At 43.4% G+C, this 27,409-nt stretch overlaps 1 protein-coding gene across 1 annotated transcript in view; it reads left to right on the forward strand.

Annotated features, from left to right (window-relative positions):
- Positions 1 to 27,409, forward strand: part of LHFPL6 (LHFPL tetraspan subfamily member 6) — a 139,073-nt gene that overhangs the window by 101,502 nt on the left and 10,162 nt on the right. Inside the window, exon 3 of the mRNA XM_042014321.1 lies at positions 24,148 to 24,246. Within this exon, the coding sequence (XP_041870255.1) occupies positions 24,148 to 24,246 (99 nt within the window). The remainder of the gene's footprint in view (positions 1 to 24,147; positions 24,247 to 27,409) is intronic.

Genomic DNA, 27,409 nt, shown 5'->3' on the forward strand with positions numbered 1-27,409 from the left:
TGGACAGCTGGTTCCACCAGGACCATGTTAGTGCTAGAGGGAGCAACATGGCCCAGGTAAAAAAGGCTTTCAAGCCTCGGAAGGGTGGAGGGTGTGGGCATCCAAAATGCAGTACCCCTGCATCCTGATGTGGGGTTTATTAAACAGCACAATTGATCCCGTGAATACACCTATGGGACAACTGTGTTTTTATTAACCTTCAGAGAAAAATGATGCCTTAGGTTTTAACTTTTATATTTTTCAAATCCTGTACTGCCTGGTGTGTAGCTCTGAAGTTTCTTGTAGCCTGTTTATTTCTGCTCTCTCAGGCTAGGTAGACATAACAAAACCTCTCCAGGCCTGCTCTTCAAGGACACCCTGAGCGTCCTAGGCCCAAAAAGTATAAACCAAAGAGCCTCTGAGAGGGGGGCAAGCAGAGGGGAATTACATCATTAACTGAAGCTTTAATTGGAGAATTAACCCTGATATGCAAATGAACCAAACCTATAAAAGTGTGAAGAACTCGTGACCTGTTGTCCATCTTGGGGTCCATCTTGGCAATAGCCTCTGGCTCCCCAGGGGGTATCTTTGAAGGCCTTTCAAATAAATATCTACTTTTATTGCCTTACTCCCATCTACTCTCTGTGTCTAGGTGGCCTCTTAAAGCATCAAAAAAAGTCTCCATCATTTGCTTTTTGTTTCTTGACTCTGCATTAATCTACTGAATAGACACTTCTGTTTGTGCTCATCTCTTGTTCCTATGTGCCCACTGGAAGTTCCCACACAAACTCTCCTCTCCATCATATCATGTCTTTGCTAGCCCACACCAGTTATCCCACATCCCACAGAATCACAGAATCATGGAATAAGCTGAGTTGGAAGGGACCCATAAGGATCATTGAGTCTAACTCATGGCCTTGCACAGCACCATTCCCAAGAGTCACACCATGTGCCTGAGAGCAGTGTCCAAATGGTTCTTGAACTCTGTCAGAGTTACTATTCAGCTCACAAAAGCTGCATTTCCTTGTTTACAAGCATTCCTATTTCAGCCATCCTTTGGCTTTTGTCCCTATCACTCCTCCTCAAACTATCCGTTTTTGAGGATTTTCATATGTTTGGCTAAGACTATTCTGAAGAACAGCTTTCTTCTTAAAATTGCCCAGCAAGCCCACCTAGCTTGGGAGCTGGCCTGACAGACCAGTCCCTGTAACCCTCAAGAAATGGAAAAAATACAATGAAGCTCATTGTCCCTCAGCCACTGATCACGACCCCAGCTGTGATAACTAATGATAACTTAGGCCTGGGGCCAGTGCAAGCAGACCTGATTTAGGACTGGATTGCTCTGGATTGCTCTGGTGATGTTTAGGTGTGTTTCTCCCTCTCCCCTGTCTCAAAACACTAGCTCTTACTTTAGCTAAATTACTTTACTCAGTGCTTTTGAGTGCTGTAAAGGTAAAAGATGGGTGCTTCCCTGCATAAGGTGGTCATACTGGATCCAGTCCATGTAATAATAATAATTATTATTACTCTCTGAACTTGATATTAAATGGGAATATCAGCTCTCTACCAAAATAAGCATATCCAGGACTTTATTAAAGCTGGATTTCCATAATCCATGTGCTGGTCATTGTGGAATATAATGATCTAATTAAGCTGTGCTTTGCACCTTTCTGCTCTTTTTTGTCAATCTCTCACCAAGCTCTGGATTAATTTGACTGTTTACATGCTATAAATCCCACAGGGGGTTTTGCTTTTGTGGAACTTTGATGTTTATGCAAAGGAGCCAGTGAGTCCTGAAAAGTCAAGGCTGTTTAATTTTTTTAAGATACCACAACATGGTGGTTTTGGTAGTTAAACCAGTTATTTTATTTGAAAAACTTAGGAAGACTTGCAGCTATGACATGGTAGCTCGAAGACTCCTGCTTTAATGAGAGGCATGCAGATGTCTGTTATCCAAAGCATGAGATAATCATCAGTGTTTGAACAAATTCAAACTGGTATCAGCTTTTACTCATTTTATTATGCAATTTCCTCTTACTCCATCTGTCATTCATATTATAGAAAGGAGATGGGTTGATAAAATAGAGGATTTACATGCTTCCTGGAAATAAAACCTCAATAACTAGACACTGGCATCTGGTTTCCACAACCACTGATAAGAACCATTGTGATCTCTTCTTAGTGCAGGCATGATCCAAAGCACATTAAAATGTCCTTGTAGTCCAGCTCATTCCCACTGAACACTTGGAGCCACTGCAGTGTAAATACTGGCCCCACAGTATTTCCCCTTACAGCTCTAATAAACTGCATTTTGATCCTTCTGCCTTGTACCTGAAAATGTGCCTGTAAATTAGGCTTCAGAGATGCATGAGCAGTATAATCGAGTTGCATAGCACGAAGCCCTCACAGCATGTTTCATGCCTAGAAAAGGAAATTATGGTATGATGCAATTTTTTAATGTCCTGAAGAAGTTCAAAGGAAGAAACAAGGTCCACTAATGAAACACTTCGGTGTTACCAAGGCTCCTTCTGCTTCCCACATCACTGTTGCCAGTGTATTACTTAGCGTGGGCTGCATATGATGGAGAGAGAGCCTAGAAACAAAGGAACGTCCATTAAACCCATTCTTCCCCCTGTAATCTGTTAAATCCTCTGATAGAATTTCAATGGCTGCAAATGCCCAGTCCATTTCTGTGCTGAAGAACCCTGAAACATGTCCAGACACAGGCACAGGACAGCCCTGGGTCCTCATCCTGCTGGCAGGATGGACAGGGGATGTTTTCACCCATCTCTGGACTGGAACATGGTCCATGGGGCAGCATGAGGCTGCTGGAAGGGGTTAAAGTTCACCAACAGCCTGAGTGATAACAAAGACTCGATTCTCTGCTGGAAGTTCAAGACAGGAAAGGGGGAGGGCAGGGAAGAAAAAGAGAGCAAGTTGTTAGGAGCAGTTCATTCATTAATAAACTTCTGGGGGAGAGCAAGCGGGACCTGGCTGTGCTTTGGTGTTTTGCTTTGAGACCAAGCAAGCGTCTTCCTCTTCCATTAAAAAGATCTAAGGCTTATTGTTTAATGCAGTAATAAATATTGCATTAAAATAATTGGCAAAGTAATGCCAATAAATAATGCATTTCTCCCAAGAGTTTAGCTGAAAATCTAACCCAGCTCCTGCACACATCACAACATTTGCTATAATTGGTCGCACGACTATTGTTCCTCATCTGCACTGTTTTTTCTGGCCTGGCTTAAATGCAGTGATTTGACCTAATTTTTCTCTGACTGTCAAATGGCTACCCTTGGTTTCACAAGGCAGAGAGCAGGGCTGCCCACCAAGCATATCCCATCCTGGCACAGCTGCAGACTGCTGCCTTTTAGGAAAGGTGCTGCTTTGCTCCACATCCGTAAGTGGATTGTGATAGTCTCCTTGACTATAAAGTTGATGCCAAGGAGCAGCATTAACTCTCCTTCTTCTGTTGAGGTGAGGAAGGAGACCCAGAAATTAACTTTCTGAATCTTTTTCTCCTGACACAAGCATTTCATTTGCTCCCTGATGAATGCAATATTCTCCCCAGGAGCTGAAATAAATTTTACTGTATAATGATGTCATATTTTTCTACTCTTTGTCTCTAGCTTCTTCCACCTGTATTAAATCAGTTGCACTGACTGACCTGTAGTGAGTCAGCTAAGATCTTCCTGCACAGAAACTGAGGAAAAATAGTTTTATTAAAATAAAAAAGAAGGGTAAGGCAAGAAACCTTGTGATGATTTTCTTTTACTGAGGGCGAAAGAGAGTTTTTCATTACTCTGCTAAGGGAATGTCTTAAGCATTTCATTTCTTGCTGATGAGAAGCAGAACCTGTGACTGATACCACCTCCCCATTCAAGGGCTGAGTCAGCCTGCCTCTGGACACCTCCACCTTGGAATGTCATAGCCATCCAGTTTCTCATGTCCCCTGTAACAGCTGGGGAAGATGAGCAAAAGCTGAGCGAGTACTAGGGGACATAGAAATCCCTCTTGTCTTCCACAGGATCTGCACACAGTCAGCCCCCCTCCAATGTCCCTAGACATGGAAATATGCATGAAATGCAGGAATAATGTTGACTGTTAAATATAAGGGCTTTATTTGTCCCATGAAAACTGAGCTGTGGTAACCCCACGGCAGGCATTTTACCTGTCACAAATACAAGACATTTTGACTTGCCCTAACCTTCTCTTGTCCTTTCTCCCATTGCAGATTGTTCCTGCAGGCAGCTCGCTCCTACCTTCTGATTTAAAGTGGTCTTTTAGTAAAATATCATGCCACCTTTCTCTCCTTCCACTCCCATCAAAAATCATCACTATTATGGCTCTACCTGTAAAAGCACAATCTGTCTGAGGAAAGAGGTGTGGCTGCGGGATCTGTCCTAGGCAGTGATAACAGATAAAGGGGTGCCCCTGATTTCAAACGCTGGAGGAAAAACTCATTGCATAGCATTCACCAAAGCAAAATGGCTTCTTAAAACTAGTAAGCTGCAAACTGAGGCAATTCCAGCCCAGAGAACCCTTCAGAAGAGATTACAAATACAAATTTCTCTGTCCTCACTTTTCATGGGCCTTGCTGGAAGGAGAATTCCATTGGTGTTCATTTGCAGCATTCAGCTTCTGCATTCATGAGGCATTTTGACTGACAGAGAAAAGCAAAAAGAGACAGATGTACTCACTGGGGAAGGCTTATATACAATTGAACATGTAAACATTTTCAAACCACTGTTATTTTTTACAACCGTATGAATAACAGTGCCTTGACTTGTGCTCATAGGCCTGTCAGGAGTTATGTAAAGCTGGGTACAAAGCAGCTGCCCCTGATTCACTGCACCACAGGCTCTGGGCATGCAGTGTGTCACTGGTGGTGTTTTGTGCTCCCCTGATTCGAGGTACTACATCAGAGCAAGCACTACAAGTGGGGTGTCAAAGGCACCTTTTGCCATGGCTCTGCAGAGCAAAAAGAAGCTGTACCTACTGCAAGGACTTTGTGTTGCAAACTGTCCACCCAACTCCTTTTTATGACATGAAGGGTCAATAAGTAAATTGTTTATGTTCTTACACCATTCTGCCTTTGGAAACTATCCAAACTCAGCTGAATTAATGTCAATTGAGTGGCAGGTAATGACAGAGAGTCCTCAGAAGATCTGTCTTGGGACAGTTCATAAGGAATTAGAAACTATTGCCCTTCCCAAATTTGCAGACATTTTTAGTGCCCGATACAGTAAATCTATTTGATGATTGTCAGCAGCATATTTTCAGTACTACTGCTTGCTGGAAGGAGTTTCCACAAAAATGAGATTTGGAGGAATTGTCACCCCCCAGTCAGAGTAATGAGTTCTGAGTTTTGATAATGCTCTTTGTGAGTACAGTGGCTATGCTCAAAAGGAATATTGCAAGGAGACCACCCTTCTTACCCTGGGAGTTAAGCTCACTTCAGTGGCATACATCGCTCACCATGGCAATGGGAATTGAATTTTCCGCTCTCTGAGCTCTCCTGGATACTTAAAGCAGCCTCATGTAATACTATTGTGGCCAGTGTCATTGCACCACTGAAAACTAAATGAATGAATAAATTAGAGCTGTGGCGTTTTGGATTGCTGAATTGCATCCAAGCTTTTTATTGCAGCTATGAACTCCTTTTGCGATGACAGACGGAATGATGCTTATTAGGCAGTTAGGCAGATCATTGGAACGAACAAACGTGAGAGGTACGGGAGCGGGGCTGTACATCAGAGAACTGAGACAGGATTATCTCTTAAGAAACCCCTTTCCAACACCAATTACCTTTTGACTGCAGGGCCCCTTCGTATAACACAACAGTTTATTCTTCCTTATTGATGCAAGTAATCTAAGTTTATGGCTCCTGTCACAATCTTTTCCTCCTTGGCCTTTTAACTGCCTTGAATATAGAAGCTATTCCCATCTTCTTGAAAGTTTGTGTTCCTTCAGCTTTCGGCTTTCATCCTGCTCCTATTTTGTATATCTCTGAATATCCCTCAATGTCATATTTGCAGCACTCATTTCCCTCTTTTGTCTCATTTCTGCACAGTTGTCTCCAAGGCTTTTTTCTTAATCCCATTTACCATGTTGCTCCACAGCCACTCTCAGCTGTGGGCAGCACTGCAGGTCCCCTTGGCTCTGCCCATGTCTCCAGGACTTGGTCAGGTGCCAGACCACTCTTTACATGCCCCTTGTTCCCTTGATGTGTCCATATCAGACTGCCAACCTGTTTTTGTGGTTGGGTGGAGGGTTCCAAACAAACTGACCCAGACTAGGGTTTGATGGTTTGCTCAAAATGATTACTGGTACTTGGGAAGGGGTGATCCTTTGCCCTTGGCATGGCACTTATGTTATCCATCAGTATGCCAACTTGGAGAGTTAATACCAGCAGAATAATAACCCTATAAAAAGTTGTGATTTTTTTTTTTTTTTGGCAAGTGTAGTTCCCTGAACTGGTTGATGTTAGCTTGAAATTGCATGAGAGGAGGAGGAGGAAGGGGACAAGAAGGCATAGCTGGGAATGTGTAAGAGTGCCTAACTATTCTTTTCAGAAATGGCACAATGTAAGATCTGCTCCTTTGTGACATGAAATTTATCCCAAAGTCATATTTTGTGGCCCAATAACCAGCATAAAAACAGGCTGCTGTGGGGAGGAGCAGTCCTGTTGGATGCCCCTCGTGTTGCCACCTGTGCCTGTTGGTGCAGGCAATGACACACTGCATGTGGTAAGCCAGAGCACCTGGAAGTCAACCCAAGGGAGAGAGAAGCCCCACTGCTCAGCTGTCCATGTGGCCACAGCAAGTGGCACTGAACACTCTCTGAAGGCAGTGGTGAGCTGTTATGCTCCAGAGGAGGCTGCTGTGCCTGGGGGTGCCATTGGTGTTTGTTGTGGTGCTTGTTCTCACAGTGTGGTGTTTGTGTGTTGGGGAATGAGAGACAAGCTGAGTCTTTGTCTCCTCAATGGAAATGAAAGGTCAGTGTGATGGGACAGAAGATTGTCATGCAGCATTGGGAAGTGACCTTGCCTTCATGTGTATATATACACAAAAAATTCTTCTAGGAGAGCTCTTAAGTGTGGATGTATTTTCCTGGTGAGGCAGATACAAGCCTCCATTTAACTGCTCCCCTGAAATCACACCAGAGCAATCCATTTGGCTGTGGAACAGTTGCCCCAGGAAAGCCATAAACCTTTATTGCTTGGAGACCTTTGAAATTGGACTGGACACACCATGGTGTTCAGCACAGATTAAAGCAATGTGCTTCAGGGAGCAAAGCACAGCAGAATACCTCAGGGAATGAACCACCCTTTGGGAGCAGGGGACTGGATGCAAATTGTACATTTCCATCTCCAGTTTCTGCAGATCTGCTGCATGTTAGACTCGGAGACCTGGAACACAGTGATCTGCTGCAGAGTACAGTGGCACAATCTTTATTTTTTGTTATCCTAAGTTGGATTAAGTATTTATCACTTGCCAAACTCTCATTTCTGACTCTATGTTGTTCCTTGTCTTCAGGAAGAAAAAAATCCTTATTTTCTACAATGTCAGTTCCCAAGCAGCCACGTAAATGCTTGTGGCAATATCCTGTTGGGGCAGGCGAGGAAGAAGTGATGATGGGAGAGTTGCAAGCAGACGGGTGCAGACAGGGAGGAGGAAGCCTTTCAACCCATCCCTCAGTGACAGCCAGGTGGGATGATGGCCTTATTCTGGTTCCTGTTGTTGATCCTGTTGAAGTTACCCTGACACTGCCAACAGGTTTTTCAGGTGGGAATATCCAGACTGTAGACACCCCAACCTTGTCTTGATCAGGTTTTATGTAAAAGCTGTTTCCACAATCATTTTAACCAAAAATAGCAGGTATTTACACTTTAAAGTTAGTTGTTGTTTTTTCCTACAAACTGCAAAAAGTTTCTCATATTTAATTTATGCTTATTTCATTTTTTAAAAACAAATAAAAGATGCATTCATAAACCATGAGTTAGAGTATCGTACCATCAAGTAACAATTTTGCATTGTTTCCCAAGGGCATATTGTTCCCAAATGAGGTATGTAAGTGCTGAGATTGTCATAAGTGGAGGGGTGTACAAAATGGAAAAGATACTGTGGATTTTGCTCATTCCTGGAAGCACAGGATTTGTCAGCCAGTTGGATTATACCGGTTTATCACATCCTCTGGCCATTCCCTATGGCTCCTGTGAGAGAAACACTTAGCGGTATCTCAGCCTCTTCAGATCACACCTGGATCTGCTGGGTTAAATGGCTAATTGAAGGTGAGTGCTTCAGTGTGCATTAGTCAAACCCTGTAGTTAAAATGGCAGATAATTTCTTTGTAGCTGCATGCAAAGGCAAACGTTTGTTTCTCTCATTCGTTGCCATCCCCACAGCCAGCTATGAAGGGCTGCTGATTTAATTGCATAATCTAACAGGGCTCAGTGGCAGGGCTTTGACTTAACTGTGGCTAAGGTATTTGTACTACACAGACTATTATTCTATGCACTCATTCCACATTTGTGTTGAGCCACGTGGGGGTATCGAAGATTCTGTAGACCCAGATGTCTGCTGGAATCTCAGACTGTGTAATTCGCTGTGGCCATCAAGACACTAGCTGAGGAGATGTGTCATTTACATTGCTTAGTTTTGGTGCCAGGAGTTGTACCTTCAGGCTTCTGCAGCCCATATCACAGGCTGTGCAAGTAGCTGTGCCCACTCCTCTGGGAGCAAGGGCTGTGGTGGACTATGCCTTTGGAAAAGTTGGGTTTGTTTATTTACTTGCTGTTTCGATTTTTAAATCTTGTGTTAACACCTTCTCTCAAGGTCTCAAAGCACCACACAGAGGCAAGTAATCCCTTTGCCTTTTTGAACTGATATCCCGTCTTCTTTATGTAGGGAAAAGAAGGCTTCAAGAGGCAATGTGAGTAACACAGTGGTTACACAGAAGTCCCTGGTGGGGACAGAAGTTGGCTGTAACCTTTGGGACCCCCTAGGTCTCTGTAGCGATCTTGGTAACATTTCTCAGTCATTATAGTTGCAGCTTTTGCCTTTAAAAAGTAGTCATGTCAATTAAAGGCAAAAATAAAACAGCGCACCAGGACCTTATCAGTGCATATTCAACCCCATGTCTCTGCTGAGTTGCTCACTCTGCTCTTTAAATCCTAACAGCTGAGGGATGGTCAGAGCTGTTTTGCTCTCCTCCAGAGCCTTGACCTGAGCACTAGCAGTGTCTGGAAGTTGCACCAGAAAGGCAGCACAGGCAGGGTGAAATGTGTTCCTTGAGCCTTGACCCTTTCTGCTTCATTACTGTGAAAAGCCTACCACCGAATATTCACTCATTTGTATTCAACCTGGCTGTTCTGCCTTCAGACCTCCTTTCTTGTCTGCAGCTGACAGGATGTCACGAGGAAGTGACACGGCAGTGACACTCCGTATGTCATGGTCCACTTCTATTCGAACTTGATTTTTATCTAGTAATGAATCAAGCCACAGGAGTCCAGTCTGGGAAAAAAAGTGTCCCAAGGAAGCAAGCAGAAGCTAGAAAGTTTTTCAGTCCATTTGGAAATAAGAATGCATTACAATGCGCTTTTTCCCTCCATAGCAGACCCCGGTATTCTCACAAGGTAGACTGGGTACAAAAGGGGTTTTGCATTATTTATTAGTGTGCCTCTGTCACACATAATGAGGGCTATAAAGTATGTAAGAGTTTATAATTGGCTATCTGCAAGAAGTAATCCTAAGGGGGCTGTGTAAGGATCAAATAAATTATGCTTCGTTATAGTAGTTATGCCAAGGATATTAGAGAATTGTTTTTAGTTGGAGGAAAAAAATTAGGAGAAGCAGAAAAAGAAAACTCTTTGTTGCTTCCCAGACCCACTTCCGTCAAAGATTTTACAGTCTGAGGGAAGATTTCAGTATTTCTCTTTAAAATTCCTGATGTGTTCAAGATGCTAAATAAGCAGTTGCCAAGATACTAGTACAAATAATGCATAAATGGAGTTTATCTAAATTGTTTTATTAATAAACTTTACTGAACTCTCCCATGCAGTTAAGCAGGAATCCCAATTCCCCATTATCCACCATTGGCACATCGGCTTTCAGAAATGAAACTTTTATCTCTTCCTCTCAGGGGGACAAGAATGCTCTCCCTTTCCCCCCACCCCCTCCTTCCTGGAATCTAATTATTGTTCTGATAATTCAAAACAAGGATTCTGTGTCAGTAAAAGAGACAGGGAAAAAAAAAAAAAGAAAGATTAATAGCTGGTCCTGGAAGCTGTGATGGTATCATTTTAAAATGAATATTTACATTTTAGAAAAGCTGGGACTAAAGGGATCTCAATGTTTCTGACTTAGTTGTAGGGCTCTTCTAATGCTTCTGGATACAATTTTTGTTTCAATGGAGGTGCCTCTGGAGTACGTAAGTTAGACAAGGAAAAGTCTTGTCAGATGCAGGAGGGAGGGAATATCCCTTCCCTTAAAGCAGTTGCTGGGTATTATTCTAGTTTTAAATAGGAAGTCAAAGGATTACAGGGTTTCTCTCATGATAAAATATACTCGGTTTTCAGCAATTTCCAGCAGTGAAAATTAGTTGTGCTTTTGTGTTTTAAGTGTAATACTTTCACAAGTCTAAAAATATATCCTATAACCCTTATGAGACCCTGGTTGCACCAGTCCCTGTCCAAGCATAAAGGGAGTCATGTTCTGGAATACTTTAGCAAATGAGTGTTCTGCATGGACAGTGTTGTGTGAGAACTGTGGAAAGCAGGAGGCAGCTGCTGGGACAGGGAGCAGCAGAAGGACTGCAGCCTCTGTAAGTAGCTCGGCTCAGCCTGCACACCAGAAACTGCACTCCAGCTTCAACCAGGGGCTGTTTGTTGGATACATAACTCTGTCAAACAGCTTTGGCTTGGGATCACTTGCAGGTGGTTTTATTTGCATCAGAGAAAACATAGGATGCTCATTTCATGTCTGAACTATAAATTGTGGAGACTCAAGCAGGAATCAGTGGCACAAGTGGCCAGTGAGGAGCTGGACGGGTCACAGGAGCCAGCTGGTTCTGAAAGAAGAACGCAAACAATAGTTAGTCTTTGAGGATGGTTGAAAATAAGGGGCTTTTCCTCCTTGAAGACTTTATAAATGGTCCAAGTGCCATCGTTAGTGGCTCCTGCAGCCATCTAACATTCACCTCATAGGTTGTTCATTTTCTGTTTCAATTTTTTTCTTAAATTCTCTCTCAATCCTTGTAGGAGGTCCAGCCAATGCTAATATTGCTCCTTAGCATTCCCTACTCCTAGGTCCAAATAAAAATGCATGTCTTGTATCTAGGAATTGCATGCTCCATTCACTAAGTATTAATCCATTAAGCCAATGATCTTGTAAATTGGAGCAGAAATATTGTGTGCTGGGGATGGTATCAAAGCAGTGATAGGCTTTTACCAAGGACAGCCTTTATAGCAAAGAGTTGCTAGAAGAGTCTTCCACTGCTCATAAAGCATTATTTCTAAAAAGTTTTTAGGAAGAGAGGACGGGGATGAGCTCCAAGAGCCACACAGTTCATTTTAGGGTTTTGCTAGTTGGTATTATCATCACCTTCAATGTCTTCATTTCTCTTAGCTCTCCATTTGGGTTCTCTCTATTGAAAGCAACAAGTTTGATTCATTATTCAACTGCTCTGATAGTATTCTGGCATGGCTTTTTGTTTTTTGAAGGGAAAATTCCAGTAGATTGTGGAAGCCAGCAGCCACAGAAATCCTCTGGGAAAGAGGAGGAGACTGTATGGAATGGCCAGTTCTAGCAGGAAAAAAAAAAAGGAATAAATCGTGACTGCTGAATCCATTATAGAGAAAGGTGCTGCAAAGAGGGGAAAAAAATGAAATGGTCTCTCAGAGCCCCAGCAGGAATTTAGCAGAGTCCATGGTTTAAGGGGTGAACTGAAATTATCACAGGAAGATACTGGTTAGTGAAAAGTTCTGTTGCAGACACAGAGCCACAAGAATAGAATGTCTTAGAAGGTGGTGGAGTCTCCGTTGTGAGGGGCTTCTTAAAAACAGGTTCAACAAACAGTTCTTTTGGAAGGTACAAGTAGAGCTTATCCTGACTTTGAGGCCGCCAGATGATTTAAATGACCTCTTCATGTCCTTTCCAGCCCTAGTTTTATTACTAAACTTTACTGAACTCATTTCAGAATGATTTCAAAGGTGGGCTCATGAGTTCATCATGGGAGAAGCACACCCTTCTACTCAGTTCTTCCCTTTCACACACTGGTTTTCATTAACAGAAAGAGTCAAGAATGTTTGAGATGTTGGTAACGTTGTCCATATGGATTCTCTCTGAAGAGGATAAGTGACAGTGCCAAATTTTTCTGAGCTGCAGATGTGCAATGTATTTGTAACAAACTGCAGCTCCCATCCAAAATTATATTTATCACATTTTGTGGGAAACTGAAAAATGGGATCTATTTGAGGGAAATTGACTCGATAGAGTACGTCTTTCCTCTGCAAATTGTGTCAGTTATTGAGTTTGAATTCCTTTGGATAGGAAGCACAGAATAATCTGTATTTTTATTTGTTTTTAAAAATAAAAATATATATTTTCTTGGGGTATGTCTCATGATGCAAGCTTTTCAGCATGTGAAAATCACGCAGAACAAAACAGACACAGTCTAACAGTATGAAACAGTATTTTGAGTGTTACACAGTTCTAATTGGAGCTGTGTGGAATCTTACCGTCCCTCTTACTGAAAACAAAGTGGCTGAGAATGGGGCAATAGTTGGTTTTAGTTTAATTGAGGAAGTCATACGAATGATCAATTTCACATGGAGTCTATTATTGCTTACATTTAACTCCATTTCTTTTGATTTCCCACTGTAGTTCAGCACAAAGGCAAACAGCACTGAATACACCTTTGTTCATGTGTAGATTAATTCATGTGCTTAGCTGCTTGCTCTGCAAGTAGCCTTGTGAATGCAAAGGGTATTTAAAAAGCTGCTAAAAAATGCTGCAGCTACAGCAGCAAACAGTGAATTAAACTGACCTTTTCTTCAGCAGTTCCCATGTATTTTACAGCACTTCACTGTCTGAGCATTAGCCATCAGCAATGGATACACTGTATGGATAGAGATGCAGTTGATGGCTGCAGGCCTGTGTATCAACTGTGCTGATGGTGTGAACATTTTTGCAGAGTAGAAGGAGACTTAAACCCGTAAAGCATCAGTGAGAAAAGCATAAAGTGAAAAGTGATTCTCAGCTGTGCTTGATGACTGCCACTGACTTTTACAGCATTATTTATCTTACTGTATTTCCTATCTAGAGAAGTGATTTCCAAACTCGTTTGATTTGAGGGGTCTTAGAGACTCTTCAGTAGAAATGTGGAGCCATTCAATCTTTATTGCAGGTATAGATTTCCTAATGCCATGTATGAACTTCCTTGGAAAATTCTCTGTGGCTTGACAGAGGGTCTGCAGAGCATGTACTGAAAGTGTTACTTTAAAGTCTTGAGTATAGCTGAAGTTTAACTGAGATGTGCAGTGGTTGATCTTGTATTAATCCATAGACAGCTCAAGTGAAGTAAAACCAACTGAAAAAAAAAAAAAGGCAAAAGCCTGGTATGCAGTACTCCCCCACTGGATATAGGCTTTGCATCAGTTCCAGTTTCCCTGTGACTTTGGGGATATGCCACCAAAGTGAAGGAATTGGCTGGACATATTTTGTTGCTTTATTCATTATCTAAAAACTATTGCTTTTTAATAAAGCAGTGAACTAATAGACATGGAAAAGCAATTATTTGGGTACACACGGATTAAACCCCATTGGAGTAGTGCTCAAGAGCCAGGATGGTGCAGACATAGTGCTTGTAACAACCTTGGTCTGAACAGTTTGTGTTGAAAAGATATGGGGATGCTTGTCTATTTATCCATTTTTCTGGTTAGGCATCTTCACTGATGCACGATATAGTTCCTTCATTCCCTCGTTACCGTCTTTCATGAGATCAGTTCACGTACTGGGAAATCCTTCGAGCATGGAGCTTCTGAACAGTTCTGCCTAGTTTTGGCCAGTCTCCACTTGCTATTGAAATTCATGTTAATGAAAAGGAGTATGCCTTATCTACTATGACTACATGGAGAGTTTTGCATTTTGGGAAGTTAGTTATTAAACTACCTTTTATTAATTACAGCAGGCACCCTTGTGTTTCTAATGGAATGATTTCTATTTAAATACATTATGCCATATGCCATATGCTGCTCTAGACTCTTTGAACTGTCAAGCATTTGATTCTGAGTCACAAAACGACGGGGTGAGCACACAGATGGGTTGTCACATAAAGAAGTCTGATGGCATGTGATAACACTCAGGCTTTTTTTTTTTTTTCCCCTCATAAAGCTTATAATGTACAAGCATTGATCAGGGCTTGCCAAACAAAAATGAGCTGACAGTTAAACTCCAGAGTGTTTTCTGGAGTTCTTCAAGCATTTCAGTTCCACTCTGCAGACTCACTCTGCTTTTAACTGGACCATGTCACATCTTTTCAGAACAATTGGTGTCAATCATTTTATTGTGCGACAAACTCCGGGAGAAACGGCGCAGAGACTTGCCAAGCTAGTTCTGAGTGGTAACAACTGAGGCAGACCAAGATCATTTTGAAGCAGCAAATTTTTTCCATACAACTGGTTTTCTTTTAAGGCAAACATACAGGTTTACACTTAGGAGAAACACAGGTTTTCCTTCAATCTTTTCCTTCTTCTGTAACATTCAGGTAATTTCCCATAAAGGAAGAAAATTGATGACAGGAATTGAAACATTTGCATCTTAAGGGCAGAATGAAGGCAGAAGGATAGAAGATAAGGAATAAAGAAAAGTGTAAGTTTGGGCCAGATTGATACACTTTATAAAGGTGTTTACAATACAGCTATTTTCCTTTGAGGTAGGTTTCTAAGCTCACATTAAGATCAATAGATATCTACGGCGGACCTCATCAGGCTAAGTCTAGATGCTTTGCACTGTTAGAGATACCCTAGGGTCTGCAAAATCTCTGTGTGGGCTGGCAGGTATGACAGAGGACTTAGGGGAATCTTGCACTGTTCTGGAGAGGCAACTAAAGGAGGAAGATACTGAACAGCAATTAAACTGGCAGAAGGTGACACATTTGGGTGGCTAAATCCCACTCTGGCTTTGTACTTCCAGTGGAGCGCAATTCAGTCACTGACCTACAAGTGCCTAGTGCCATTTGAGATGCCTTTGGCTATTCCATCTCCAGCTGCAAATCCAGATGCATATGGCTTTCCCTGCTGCCTCCATGTCACGTCTGCCAGTCCCATGTGAATGTCTTTGCTGTCTTATGTGAGCTTAGATGTGTCCTAGTCACAGACCTATGTTTATGTATTCTTTAGGATGAGAAAAATGTCTTCTAGACTCCCCTAATTGCACTGACAAAGATCTCAATTGCCACTGCAGAGGCATCTGCTCAGGTTTGGTATGCCCTGTGTCACCTGAGGCACCTAGAAAGGAAGCATCTCTGGGTGGGGAAATTTCCCTCTCTGAGCCTGAAGCACCTCTGTAGTAATGAGCACACCACCTTTGATCAAATGAAAAAGAAAGATAAGTGATGTTTCTTCTGTCAGAAAACTCCCATCTGCACCCTCCATTGCCCCATGCTCTGTCACAGTGAAAATGAGGGGTGTGACTGTCCCATGACACAGCACTTTGCCAGCTGGATGCTGGTATGTATTTGTAATACCTTGTTTTAGTTTTCCTCTGCCACTGGCCCCACTTTCCAAGAGCTCTAGTAGGCAGGTGGCATTTCTTCACCGTGCCTGTTTGCTGAGGTTGGGAACCAAGCAGGTGCCAGGCAGGGCATGATCACGGTGTGGAGTAACCCAAAGTAACACAGAAAGTCTCATTAAAGGTATGGGGCTTGACAGTCAGAAGAAGGGGGGTTAAGTAAAGTCAGATGCTGTGAATTAAAACCTGGAGCTCAGAACAGGAAGAGAAAGGGTGTTGGGGTTTTGCCCTTGGCTGAAAACCCTATTTCCATCACTTTTCATATTAAGCAGTGTTATTGGAGGTAGGATCTGCAAGGTGAAGGTTGTAGCATTGTATTCTCTCTGGTTTTTCTTGTTCTTATGCTTCATTTTGCTTTGCATGTAAGAGTCCCTCTAATGTCCCACTATAGGAAGTCTGTGGCAGAAACACCTTGACCTTGAGTGAAACCCTGAACTAACTTGCTGTCTCATGTGTCATGACCCTTGTAGGAGGAATGGGAAGAAATTTGGTGCAGCATAGAATTATTTCTCTCTGTGTGCCCCTGCTGCCCAGACATTGGGATGAGGGAGTCCCTTACTGAATTCATTCACATTTGAGAATTCACAGGATTGTTCCCTCTCTCAAATGAGGCACTTTAAGCTCAGGCTCAGTAAGGAACCAGTCAAATGCCCCATGTTCAGTGACTACTAACTAAAGGTAGAACTTTTGCCCAAAGTGTTGATCTTGTGTTTAATCCTAGTAAAAGCCCATTTCAGCTCCATGTCTGGTTTTCCTGAGGGACAGATACTAACAGTAATGGATTGGTGTGATAACATTTCTCTAACAGAAGAACAGAGAAATCAAAGAACAAAGTGATGGTGATGAGAGCAGGTAGAAGTGTAACCCCAAAGAAGGGATGTTCTGGGCGAAGAGCTGTCAGTATAAAGACACTGTCCCTCACTAACTGAATTGAGGCTGGACTCCCACGGGCATGGGACCCAGGCTGCCTGCAGCTGGCACGGCCCTGCTCCCCTCTTTCTTCTCTTGGGTGCTGCTGCTCTGCCCAGGCTCTGGAGTTTGTCTTAATCTATTCTGACCCACTTCTATCACTCCATTGCTTGCTTGGTATCAGCTCCTGGAGGGTTCTTTGAACGGACTTCAGAAGCCGTGTCTACTGAAGTATTTCGCATCTCAGTTTTTAACCAATTCTTCTTTAACCATGTTTTTTGTTGGCTAAGGTATGTCTGAAGGCAGCAGACAACTTCAGGTGCCAGCTGCACTTTACTTTCACACTCTGGAGTCACTTTTATGACAGGTAAATGCTTTAAAATCATTAAAGTGAGGTGAGTTGTTAAATCACAAGAACCAGATAGTGAAAGTCCGTGCTGCATCTAAAAATTGGTTTTGTTTTGCTTGTCAAGATTACTGTACCTTCAAGTGACAGATGGGAATGTGAAAACTTTCTATCATCCTTGAAGATTCAGGCTGGCTAATAGAGAAAAAAAAAGTGAAAGGAAAAATCATCATTAAAATGGTCTTGAAAGTGATGACTTCTAAATTATTGTCTGTCAGCTTCTCCATATGGCCTGAATATCTGTCAGATGAACAGTATACATTAGAATTTCTGTACAAAACAAACAAAAAAAAAGGCAAGTTTTCTTTTTGGTCAGGTCTGAAAATAAAAGAAGAAAAAGTAGATGATGGGGGAGAGCAAGGAGGAAGATAATTTGAAGTAGGCATTTCTCACTAAAAAGTGACTGTACAAAAAGCAACCTTCAGTTCCAGTTTTATTTTCTCTTTGCAGTACTTATATCAAGTCTGGCCCATTCCTTTTATTTTTCTAAGTGAAAATACAAATTGGGTTTTTACAATAACAAGGCACGGTGAAGGGCTCCTTCCTTCTTCAGAGCCTTCCCAGGGTCCCTGTTACAGCAGTGCAGACCCCTCTAACTGCTGGGCGAGGAGGCCTTTATGGTACCCAGCAGTCCATTTCACTGCATTCATAGGCTGTAAGTGTCTGGAGCTGAGGATGTACAAAAAATGAATGCATGTAAAAAGCTCTTGAAAAGCCCATAATCAAGGAAAGCCACCACGGGTTTAGTTTCCATTTTAAAATGCATTTTGTAGCAGCAAGACTCTGAGGCTGAGTCCAAAGCTAAGTGCCTCATTCACTGCCATCACCATCTCTCTTTATTCATCAAACTGATAGCTTTCATCATCAGACTTAGCTGAATCATGTGCTTAGATTTGCCCTATGCGAGGGAGAAGGAAGGAGACCCTGGAAGGTTTGGCTTTATTTAACAGGCTTTTGATGCAATGATCAAATGGACTGACAAAAAACCCAAGGATGAGCCATTTAGCAATCAGGGAATGCTGTGCCCTCAACAAGTGAGAGGAAGAGCCGAGTCTGTAAAACAGGACTTTCAGCTATGAACGGTCAGGACAGTTGCAATTAATTTATGATGTGATGCCTGCATGGGTTATTTAAGGCACATCAGGTCCTGAGTGGAGGCTCCCATTGAAACCACAGCAGCAATCTGAGGATAGCTCACCACAAGGATTTGCAAGTTTCCTTTGTTGTGCACTGGCTTTTACTGATAGGTCTTGGTGTTTATGAGTGCAGTCATTTTGCCCACAGCAAAATCTGGTTAACATCTCTTGGTTTGTTAATCCTTCTGTATTTATTGTTCAAGACTTGCTCATATCCAGGCTATTCTTGGAGATATTAATAGTGGTTAATATTTTACCTCTTGGAGTAAGCCGTTTGCTGCATGCCACAAATCATTTCTTTATCACTTCAAAGACGAGACCTAGATCTGTGCCAAGCCACTAGTGTAATTACTGTCCCTTCCCTGCCGCATCCACCATATGCAGAACCTGTTATATGTAATTATTTTCAATCACAAGCACCACTCCAGACAGACAAGATCATCTTTCAAGTGCTAACTGTTACTAAAATACGATCATGCATTATACTCACAGCAAGAGTGACAGGGAAGGCAATCTGGGAGAGACAAGGATTACTCTGGATGGTTTAATATTGAGGCATCCACTGTCTGACCCCCTGGTTTGTAGTTTTAGAATTTGTAGGTCTGGGCAGCTCCTCACTTAGCCTCATAGGTTGGTTTTAGACTACTTTTTGAAGGGATCCATCATTCTGCATGGACCACACAAAGAGCCTAGGGGCTGTCTGGGACCGTGTTAAATACTGAAGCCAAGGTCTTAATTCCAGCTTTGGATTGCCAAATCTGGTTGCTCTCAGTCAGCCCTGCATGTCTCTCCCCATGCCTTGCTAGCACATTGAGCCAGATGCAGCATTCACAATAGCAGTGTTTCACAGACCAGGGCAGGGAGCCTGTTTCATTCCCAAATATGGAACCTCTCCAGAAAAGCTGGTCTGTGACAGTGCCGACACCTCCACTGGTGCATGGTACGTCATCTAAAACAGCTGCTGTGTGCCACCAGCACCTCCACTTGCTGACTCACCCTGTCCCACTGACTGGATCCCTCATACCTGGAGGCTGCAGCCCCTTTTGTGAAGGTGCCATTTATGGATCTGCATATTTTCTTCCCCTTTCAATTTCTTTTAATGACTGTAGTGGATAATGGAAGATGACAGGGGATGGTAATTACAGGACATTGTTGGTTTTGGTTTTCTTCCTTTTTTAAAAAATGTTATAGGCATCCTAAGCATTTTAAGCAGCTGTAAAGATGGGTGTGGTGTCCTGGGTAGCATAGCTGGCTAAATGCAATAGAGCAGGCCAGAATGTGACTCTTGACTTAAACTAGTAACTGCTCTGAGCTGAAGCTGCAAAATTAGCTTAATGATTTCCACTGGGTTTGCAGCCCTTGGATTCAGCTTGGATCTTTCAATGGAGGATGCAGCTGTTCAGCGGGATCTACATTCTCTGTGATTAAATAAATTGGCTGTGACCATGTATGAATTATTAGTAAGGTAAAAGTACGCAGCCTTTTTGCTTTTGCAGGATCTGATCCACACAGCTGCTTACAAACAGGCATGGATGGATTAGAAGGGAGGGAAGGGACTGAGGGGCTTTTGTCCAAGTCCTATTAACACCATGGGCTTTGAGGCACACCCCACACTTTCAGTGCATAAAATAAGGGAGCTGAAATGCCAGTTCCCAGCTTCAGTGCCCATGCAGACCGAGGCAGCATCAGTCCTGTTGAAGTCATGTAGAATCCTGCTGAAAGCAATGGGATGTGACACACATATGCTCATACATATAAATATACCTCCAGGCATAAAGTAAAACTTGTGAAACTTTTTCTAGCTGGCTAACAGGCTCTAAATCTTTGTGGAAGTCTTATGCTGAAGGCAAATGTAGTAGTCTGTTAACCCCCTGATTCTGTGCTGTTCCCCCTGTTCCCTGCCCTAGCCCTGGCCACTTCCTCAGTTTCTCCCTATTTGCTCCTGTACCCCAACCCCGCCCAGGGATCCCCCCTGGGCCCCTGACAAAACCACCCCGCACCCAGACCATGCTGTCTCTCTATCTCTGAACATTGGGGGGACAAGATGTGATTAAAGCCATCTCAAACCCTCATGAGAGACCCTTCTCTACCTTCTTTACCATCCACTGTGTTGTAACGCTGCTGGCTGCCGGAGCCAGATCGAAATGGACTCTGGGATGCGACTGATCCCATGGCCCTAGGAAACCCTCGCTGAGCTCTCAGGGAGCAGCAGCCTGCTAGGCAGAGTCCAGTGGTTACAACAGGCAAACCCCTGATCCTGGCCTGAACCTTGCCTGCAAGAAGTACTGGAGGACAAAAGTGTTTTGTCAATAGACGTAAATCCGCAACAGGTGCATATGCACCACAAAAGGGAACTGTCTGAAGGTCAGTCGAAACCAGCTGAAAACCAGTGATGTTAAAGGACATGTCAGAGCAACAGCTTTAAGTCCTGTGGCCAGTTGGTACCTGTGACAAAACAAATATTAATAGGCATAAGCCTTTTTGCCAGATGGGAACACAAACCCGTGGGCTCTGAAAGTTGTGTTCACTAAAAGAAGCGTGTGAGCTTGCTCATGGCTTTGTACCTTGTTGTTTGCACATAAGCATGCTGCCACTCATGCTTTGGGGTCATGTGGCAGCACCAGCAATAGGCAGGAGTTTCCCACTTGATCTGATCATCCCAGTCAGTGCAGCCTGCAGTCGGAAAAGAAGCTGCACTGCTCGGTGACTGGTACTCCGTAAGTGAAACTCAGCACTGATAAAGCCAGTACCCAGCTGGAGAGCCATCTGTCCCTGGGGTAGGGAGGCTTTCTGACATAGTTTTCCCTTATTTGGTTTATCTCTTTCTAGGAGGCACAGCTAATGGTGAGGCTCAGTGGTGGATGCTGTGGGCTGGTTGTTAGGCGGTGTTGGAATGGCTTTAAGGGCAATCATCCATATGTGAGCTCCTTTGGAGCAATTCAACATTACAGTATATTGCATTGCTAAGGAATTTTTGACCGAACCCCAGAATTTATTTTCACTGAAACTGGGCTTTGAACTTACAGACATGGGTGTACGGAAATGGGAAAAGAGGTGTGACAGGGGGCTGAAGGAGTCTGAATACGGAAGGAAATAAATTGCCAAAGTTTGTGATCACTGATCCAGTGTAGCATCAGAGGCAGAAAGAGTGGACAGGTACCCATGTTTGGAAAAGGATGAGCTGTGTTTGGAGAGTGGCAGTGGCAAGTGCTGTGAGCAACATTCATGGGAAAAAACCCAAACAACAACCTGTTGCTGCAATAAAACCTAAAGAGAGCTGAAAACAAACAGTCTGTGAATGCAGTGGGCACTAGGCACTCTTGCCACCTGAGGAGAGTAATTGGCAAGGGCTGAGTAAGAGCTTGTTCTGGGTTTGGAGGAGCAGCATTGTTATGCTAATAGTCCTTTCACTTGCCTGCAGTGCTGCTGTTGTGCTCTCCTGGAAGAACTGGGCAGAAGGCTTTCCCAGGACCTATTTGTGAGGAAGGGCTGGCTGCCGTTTAATCTGGTCCAAGGCAGGCGGGTGCAAGCCTGCCTTCCCTCCTACCCCCTGCACACATCTCCCTGCCCCTCACAACAGAGCCCTTTGAGCATTTGCAAGGTCTCCCAGACAGTCTGTTCAAGTACACAAGCTGATTGCAAACAGCCCGGCCAGGGCAGCTCACTTTAGGCCAGAGCGGCTTCTGAGCTGTGGCTGCCTGGGCTGGCACTGGCTGTGTTGTGGGTGCCATGAGCAGTGTGGGAAGGGGTCAGAACCACTGCAGGACTGGCTGGGGCTGCCACAGTCCACTGGTCTGTGAGGCTGTCTTTGGCATCTATGTGTTCTTCCTCCTTTCCCCAGACATTCATCATCGGTGATGATGTTCCTCCTTGCCCCATGGGGTCCTGCCCCTTCCTAGCACACCACTCATGCTCTCTGTGCTTCACAACACCTTTCTTGCTTTAACAGTTCAAGGGAGAATCAACAGGGGCTTTATGAGAGTCTTAGGCTATCTTTAACAAATGTAGACCCAGTTTTGGCCTAAATTCTCTTGTCTGAGAAACATCCTTTCTGAGAATTAGAAGTGGTTCTCATTTACATGGATTCTACCAGCTGCCCTGAGCTCTATGGCCCTAGGGGAAAAAAAATCAAATGATACTGTGAAAGTTATTAGTGAGGACATTAGAAGCAACCATACCCAGATTAGTTCTGAAAATACCTAGCATTCACATGTCCTTAATTGCTTTTCTCCTGTCACAGCTGTTGGGTGAATGCACCATCTGAGAGAGGGCTGCCTCAGGGATTTCTTTTTCATTATGTGATGCAGATCTGGAGGCAGGAGCAGGCAATGACTGCTCAACAAGGGAAGGAAGAAGTAGGCTTGAGCAGTGAGAAGAAATTTGAACCTAGTGGAGGGAGATCCAAGGAGTTAATACTGGGCTTAAACCAGGGGCAGGTGTGCTTGGAGGAGCAGCAGAGAAGCTGCTGAGCTACTTTGTTAGCAGCCAAGATGCTAAGAGCATTAAACATCTTTTGAAGAAAGATGAGATACCACTTCTGGACTTTAATGTCTTGTTCAGGTGTGTTTTTGAGCAAATCAAGAACATAGTAAGATGATTACTGTATTTTACAGGAACATCAGCAATATGAGAAGCTTAGGTATCTGGAGAATGGAGACAGTAGAAAGGTACAGCAAGCTCCAAGCCCTGAGTAAATCCCTCTCAGGACTCCTGTTAGACTGGTGTGATGTCCACAGTGTCTCTGTCACAACACCCAGGGCTTTTCTGCTCTGGGAGCAGGGCAGCAGAAGTGCTTTGCCAGGGAGCACATGCTCTTTATTGTCAAGAGAGGAGGAGCAAGGTGATGTGAGGTGAAGAGATAATGCCCAAGGTCAGCAAGTGACAGCTGTAGGGCTTGAAGCCCTGTGCTCTGCCTACCAGGTAAAAGGCACCCCTGCAAACCTTGGGAGGGCTTGCTTGGCTTTACAGCCTGTGAAGTGTCAGATGCCCCTCGCCCATTATCTACATAGTGCTTTGTTTCCAGTCTCGTAAATAAGATCTGACACAAAGGAAGCAACATTAAAATGTTGTAACATACATTGAAATGTTCTCTCTAGGCTGTCTGTGTAAAATGCTTTGCCAGCTACATCGGCCTTTTGGCAGCTGCTGCAGTGACAGCTGAGAATGCAATATGATAAAAATGCCACTTCTGCAAAATAGACATGGTGCATGGGTGCATTGCTGATTCCCAACAAGGTCTTGTGAAGGGACAGGATTTGCCAAAACACATCTGTCTGGGGCAGCATGAGGGCTGGAGAAAGCAAAGCATCTTGTGAATGTTAAACCAAGTATGACAACAGGTAAATGACTCAAGACCTCAGTTGTTTCAGCTGAATGAATTAAGAAAACTTTGTGGAGTGTGTACCTGTGGTATGAATTGATCAAGTGGTATGAAACCATTATTCCCTTGCTTTTGAAAGAGTGAAAAACAAAGCAAAATGGCAACAAATTAGCACAACTGTCAGTTTTCTTGATGTAACCTTGATGGACCCTGGTTGATTGTTATTTTAATTAATCAGAAGCAATCAGCTTGTAAATGCTATCATTAACACACTTCTTTTTAACCACACGTTGTGTATTCCAAACTGCATATTTAGCTGTTCTGGAGAGTTGAAGAGGAGTCTAAAAGCTCTCAGATAAAAGCTTCAGAAGCTGAGCGTGGCTTCTGATGCTGAACTGCTCAGACTGGCTCCAGCCCACAGACCAGCTTTAAAACTGCAGCAGAAGGCAGCAGTCCAAATGGTTTTCATCTGTTTTTAAGGGAAGAAGAGACCTTTTCTGTGGGATTCCCAAATTGCAGTTTGACACTTTGATTCCCAAGTGGCAGCCTGTGTATAAGCTAACGGCAATTGCTTGTATAAACTTTTATTTCCTTTTCTCTCCATAGGTTTGTTGATTGGCTCTGGTTGTGCCCTCTATCCTCTTGGCTGGGACAGTGAAGAAGTCAGACAAACCTGTGGTAACCTTTCCAACCAGTTTGAATTGGGTGAGTCATCACCAGGGCATTTCAGCCACATTAGGCTCTTCTATGTGTTGGCCATAAAAGCAAACTAGGACATAAGCACAGGCTTGGGGAAGCAACCTGTGTGTGGTAGGCTATTCATATTGCATAATTCTGGTATGGTGCCAAGGCAGGGGATTTCAGATAGATCTCTGGAAATATTTTACAGAACATTATAAGAGAAAATGTATGGATGGATGCATATTTTAGGAAATAAATCAGATTTAATAGTCTTGCAGTATGGGAGCTAACACTCCTGGAAATCTTGACAGGGTAGATAGAGGCATCCCATCACAGCGCAGGTCAGGGTAATTCTCCGTGAGTGCAATTGTCTGTCTTTGAATTCTGGGATGTTTATGGCCTTCTAACACAAGCCTAGAGTGTATTTGTATGTTACTCACATACTTGGGAAGCTGGCAAATAACACTTTCACCCTATGTTTGCTTTCTCCCAAACAAGTTACTTGTCTTACTGCTGATGACGGCACTGCGCCTGGAATGAGAGCCAGGGATGCAGCCAAACCAGGCTCACACCTGTGCTTTCTCTGGAGGGGTTCTAGAAAACAAGGAAAACAGCAGCAACCTGAGGATCAAACAGTGTGGATGGTCAGGATCTGATTTGAATGCTCATCCAGATCCTTATTTAGCAGGAAAGATCAATGCAATTGCTGATACCCTTCTCTGTAAGTGCTCTCTGACCCTGTGTCGCTTGAGGAAGAGGGGGATCTGCAATCCTGAAGAGACTGAACACCTTGACCCCCCACAGACTCGAGGGCTTCTGCTCTTAAACATAGAGAACTCCCCATTTCCAGCCTCTGCAAGCTAAACCTTAGTTAAGCTTAGAACTTCTTTCCATGGCTGTGTGTGCAGGACTTGTGCACGGCCTGACAGTAATCCCAGTGCAAGGAATAGTAGACAAAAATGGTCTCCTAGGGTTAAAGATAAACCTGCTGCATTATCTCTTGATTTTACACTGATGTTTTTCAGGAGTAAGGAGATTTGTTTCCATCTCAGAGGTGTTTCTTGTCAAGATATGCAAATGAATTGAGGTTGAAAGATAAAGAAATACTGCTTTGGGAGAGATGTTCCAGGCCAGTTGCCCCTACAGAATTTTTGTGGTGTTTTGAGTGCATTTGATCTGGCAGGGGACCAGAAACTCTTATAACCAATATCAGCACCCATCACTACAGTGCCACTGATGTCTCATCAGCAACCGCCCATGGTGTTGCTCAGGGGATGTGGAATGTGCTCTGAAAGCTTTACCTTGTTATTCTGAACTCTACTATCCTTCTGTTCTTTTGATACTAAATTTGCTCTTCAGGGAAGTATAAAAAGTTCCTGCAAATTTTTTATTCACCTAATAATAGAAAGATTTAAACACAAAGGAGAGAGAACAATAAGAACAGAAGTGTATAGTTAACTAGCAGAAAAAAAAATGTCCCAGAACTAAGATTCCCAGCTCCATGGAAGGGTGTGTCAAAGGATGTAGTAGAAAGACTAGGCAAAACTCTGTGGTAACTGTTGCAGGGAAGATTCAGGTTCGTTGCTGCCCATGGCCAATCCTGTGTGGAAGCCTGAAGTAGCTCCTGGCCAGCCCATGGAGCAGTGCACCCTTTGAAAGGCCAGCTAGCACCTCACTGGTGCACACTGGTTCCTGCTCTTCCATGACAAGCATGTGAGCAGCTGTGCTTCTGGGATTCCAGCTTGTGTCCCATGTTTGTTGCCACGTGCAGAAGGGTGTTACCTTCCAGGTTATTTCTCTGCAGAGTCACAGAAGGTGGGTGTTGTGGCAGTGTGAGCCCTTTGAAGACAACATTTAGGCAGTACAAACTGTTACCTTAAACACTGTCATGTCCACACAGACTAGAGTCTCTGAGACCACCTTCACTGTCTCAGTGTTGACTCATGAGTTAGATATTTGCATAAATTGAGTCACTCTGCCTTAAAAGTCAGTGAAGAATCCCATGTGAAAAATGTCAGCTGGCAGCTTTCCTTCCAGGTATGCATGAGGCCCATGAGAAGTCTTGCATTAACTGTGAAGACACAGTGCTCTGACTGTTTTCTGGAGCTGGAGCACACAGCCCATGTGTTGCACATGCCTAGACTTGACAGCAGTGCTGGTTTCACTGATCTGCTGCAATCGTATGTCAACACATTAATTAACAGATCATAATGAGGGCTGAAATTTGCTGCAGTGATTTCTCTGCCATTAAACATCTCCTTTCCATGTACATTGGCAGTGAACTTAAATGCTTGCCTATGATTTTTTTTTACTTAATGTCAGTGTCTGTTTGATGGTATGTTATCAAAACCATCTGTAAAGAAGAGGTACTGTCCGAGGGCCATTTAATAACCACGCTGCTCGTCTTTCATAAATACCTCTTGGTTGGTGATAACCCCAACCCTCTAGGTCTTTTCTGAATCATTAGAGACTGGCATACTCATTAGAGCCTACAGGCCAAAAATGATGTTTCAAAGACTTAATCTTACTAAGTCTCAAGACAAATTTAAGTAATTATTGCTTTCATTTGAATATTTAATTTGATTAAGCTGCAATGATATACTTTCTATTCCTGAGCCCGTGAAATGAGTTGTCTGAAGAACCATGCTGCATTTAAAATCTGCTCTCAGAAAATCTGAGCTACTGTGAACCCTGCACTGGTTTGCTAATAGGAGAAAAGCTGATGATGGGAGTGCTAGTCCTGCATCCCCTGCTGCTGTGGGTGCCAGTGAGGATGACACAGGGAGGGTAATTTAGCACATGGTTACTCTAAAAGGAGAGGGTGTTCACAGGAATGCTGATCAGCAGACAGCATTCAGCCTCCTCTTCCAGGATGGCAGAGCAAGTGCTGCAGCCTGGACCACAGGGAAAGTGTGTGTACAGTTGGGAAAGGAGGGTCAAAGCTCACCAGGTTTGACCACAGAGCCAGCAAAAGTGGGAATTCAGCACTGGTATTTGTTTTGGACTTACAAAAAGTGAGGGCAAAAATGGTTGAGGTTGAAGGTAGAAAATAAAAGCCAGGAGCTGCAATTTACATTATAGGAGGATGAAGAAGAACAAGAGGCGGGTACGGAAGAGGAACTGCAAGAACTCTCTTGAGAAGCAGCTGAATTGTGCACTGTGATATGTAATGTCAACCAGAAATATA

The sequence above is a fragment of the Corvus kubaryi genome, unplaced genomic scaffold, assembly GCF_017639235.1.
Source record: "Corvus kubaryi isolate FWS band 111438036 unplaced genomic scaffold, C.kubaryi_AGA036_p1.0 split1-65, whole genome shotgun sequence".
NCBI lineage: Eukaryota > Metazoa > Chordata > Aves > Passeriformes > Corvidae > Corvus > Corvus kubaryi.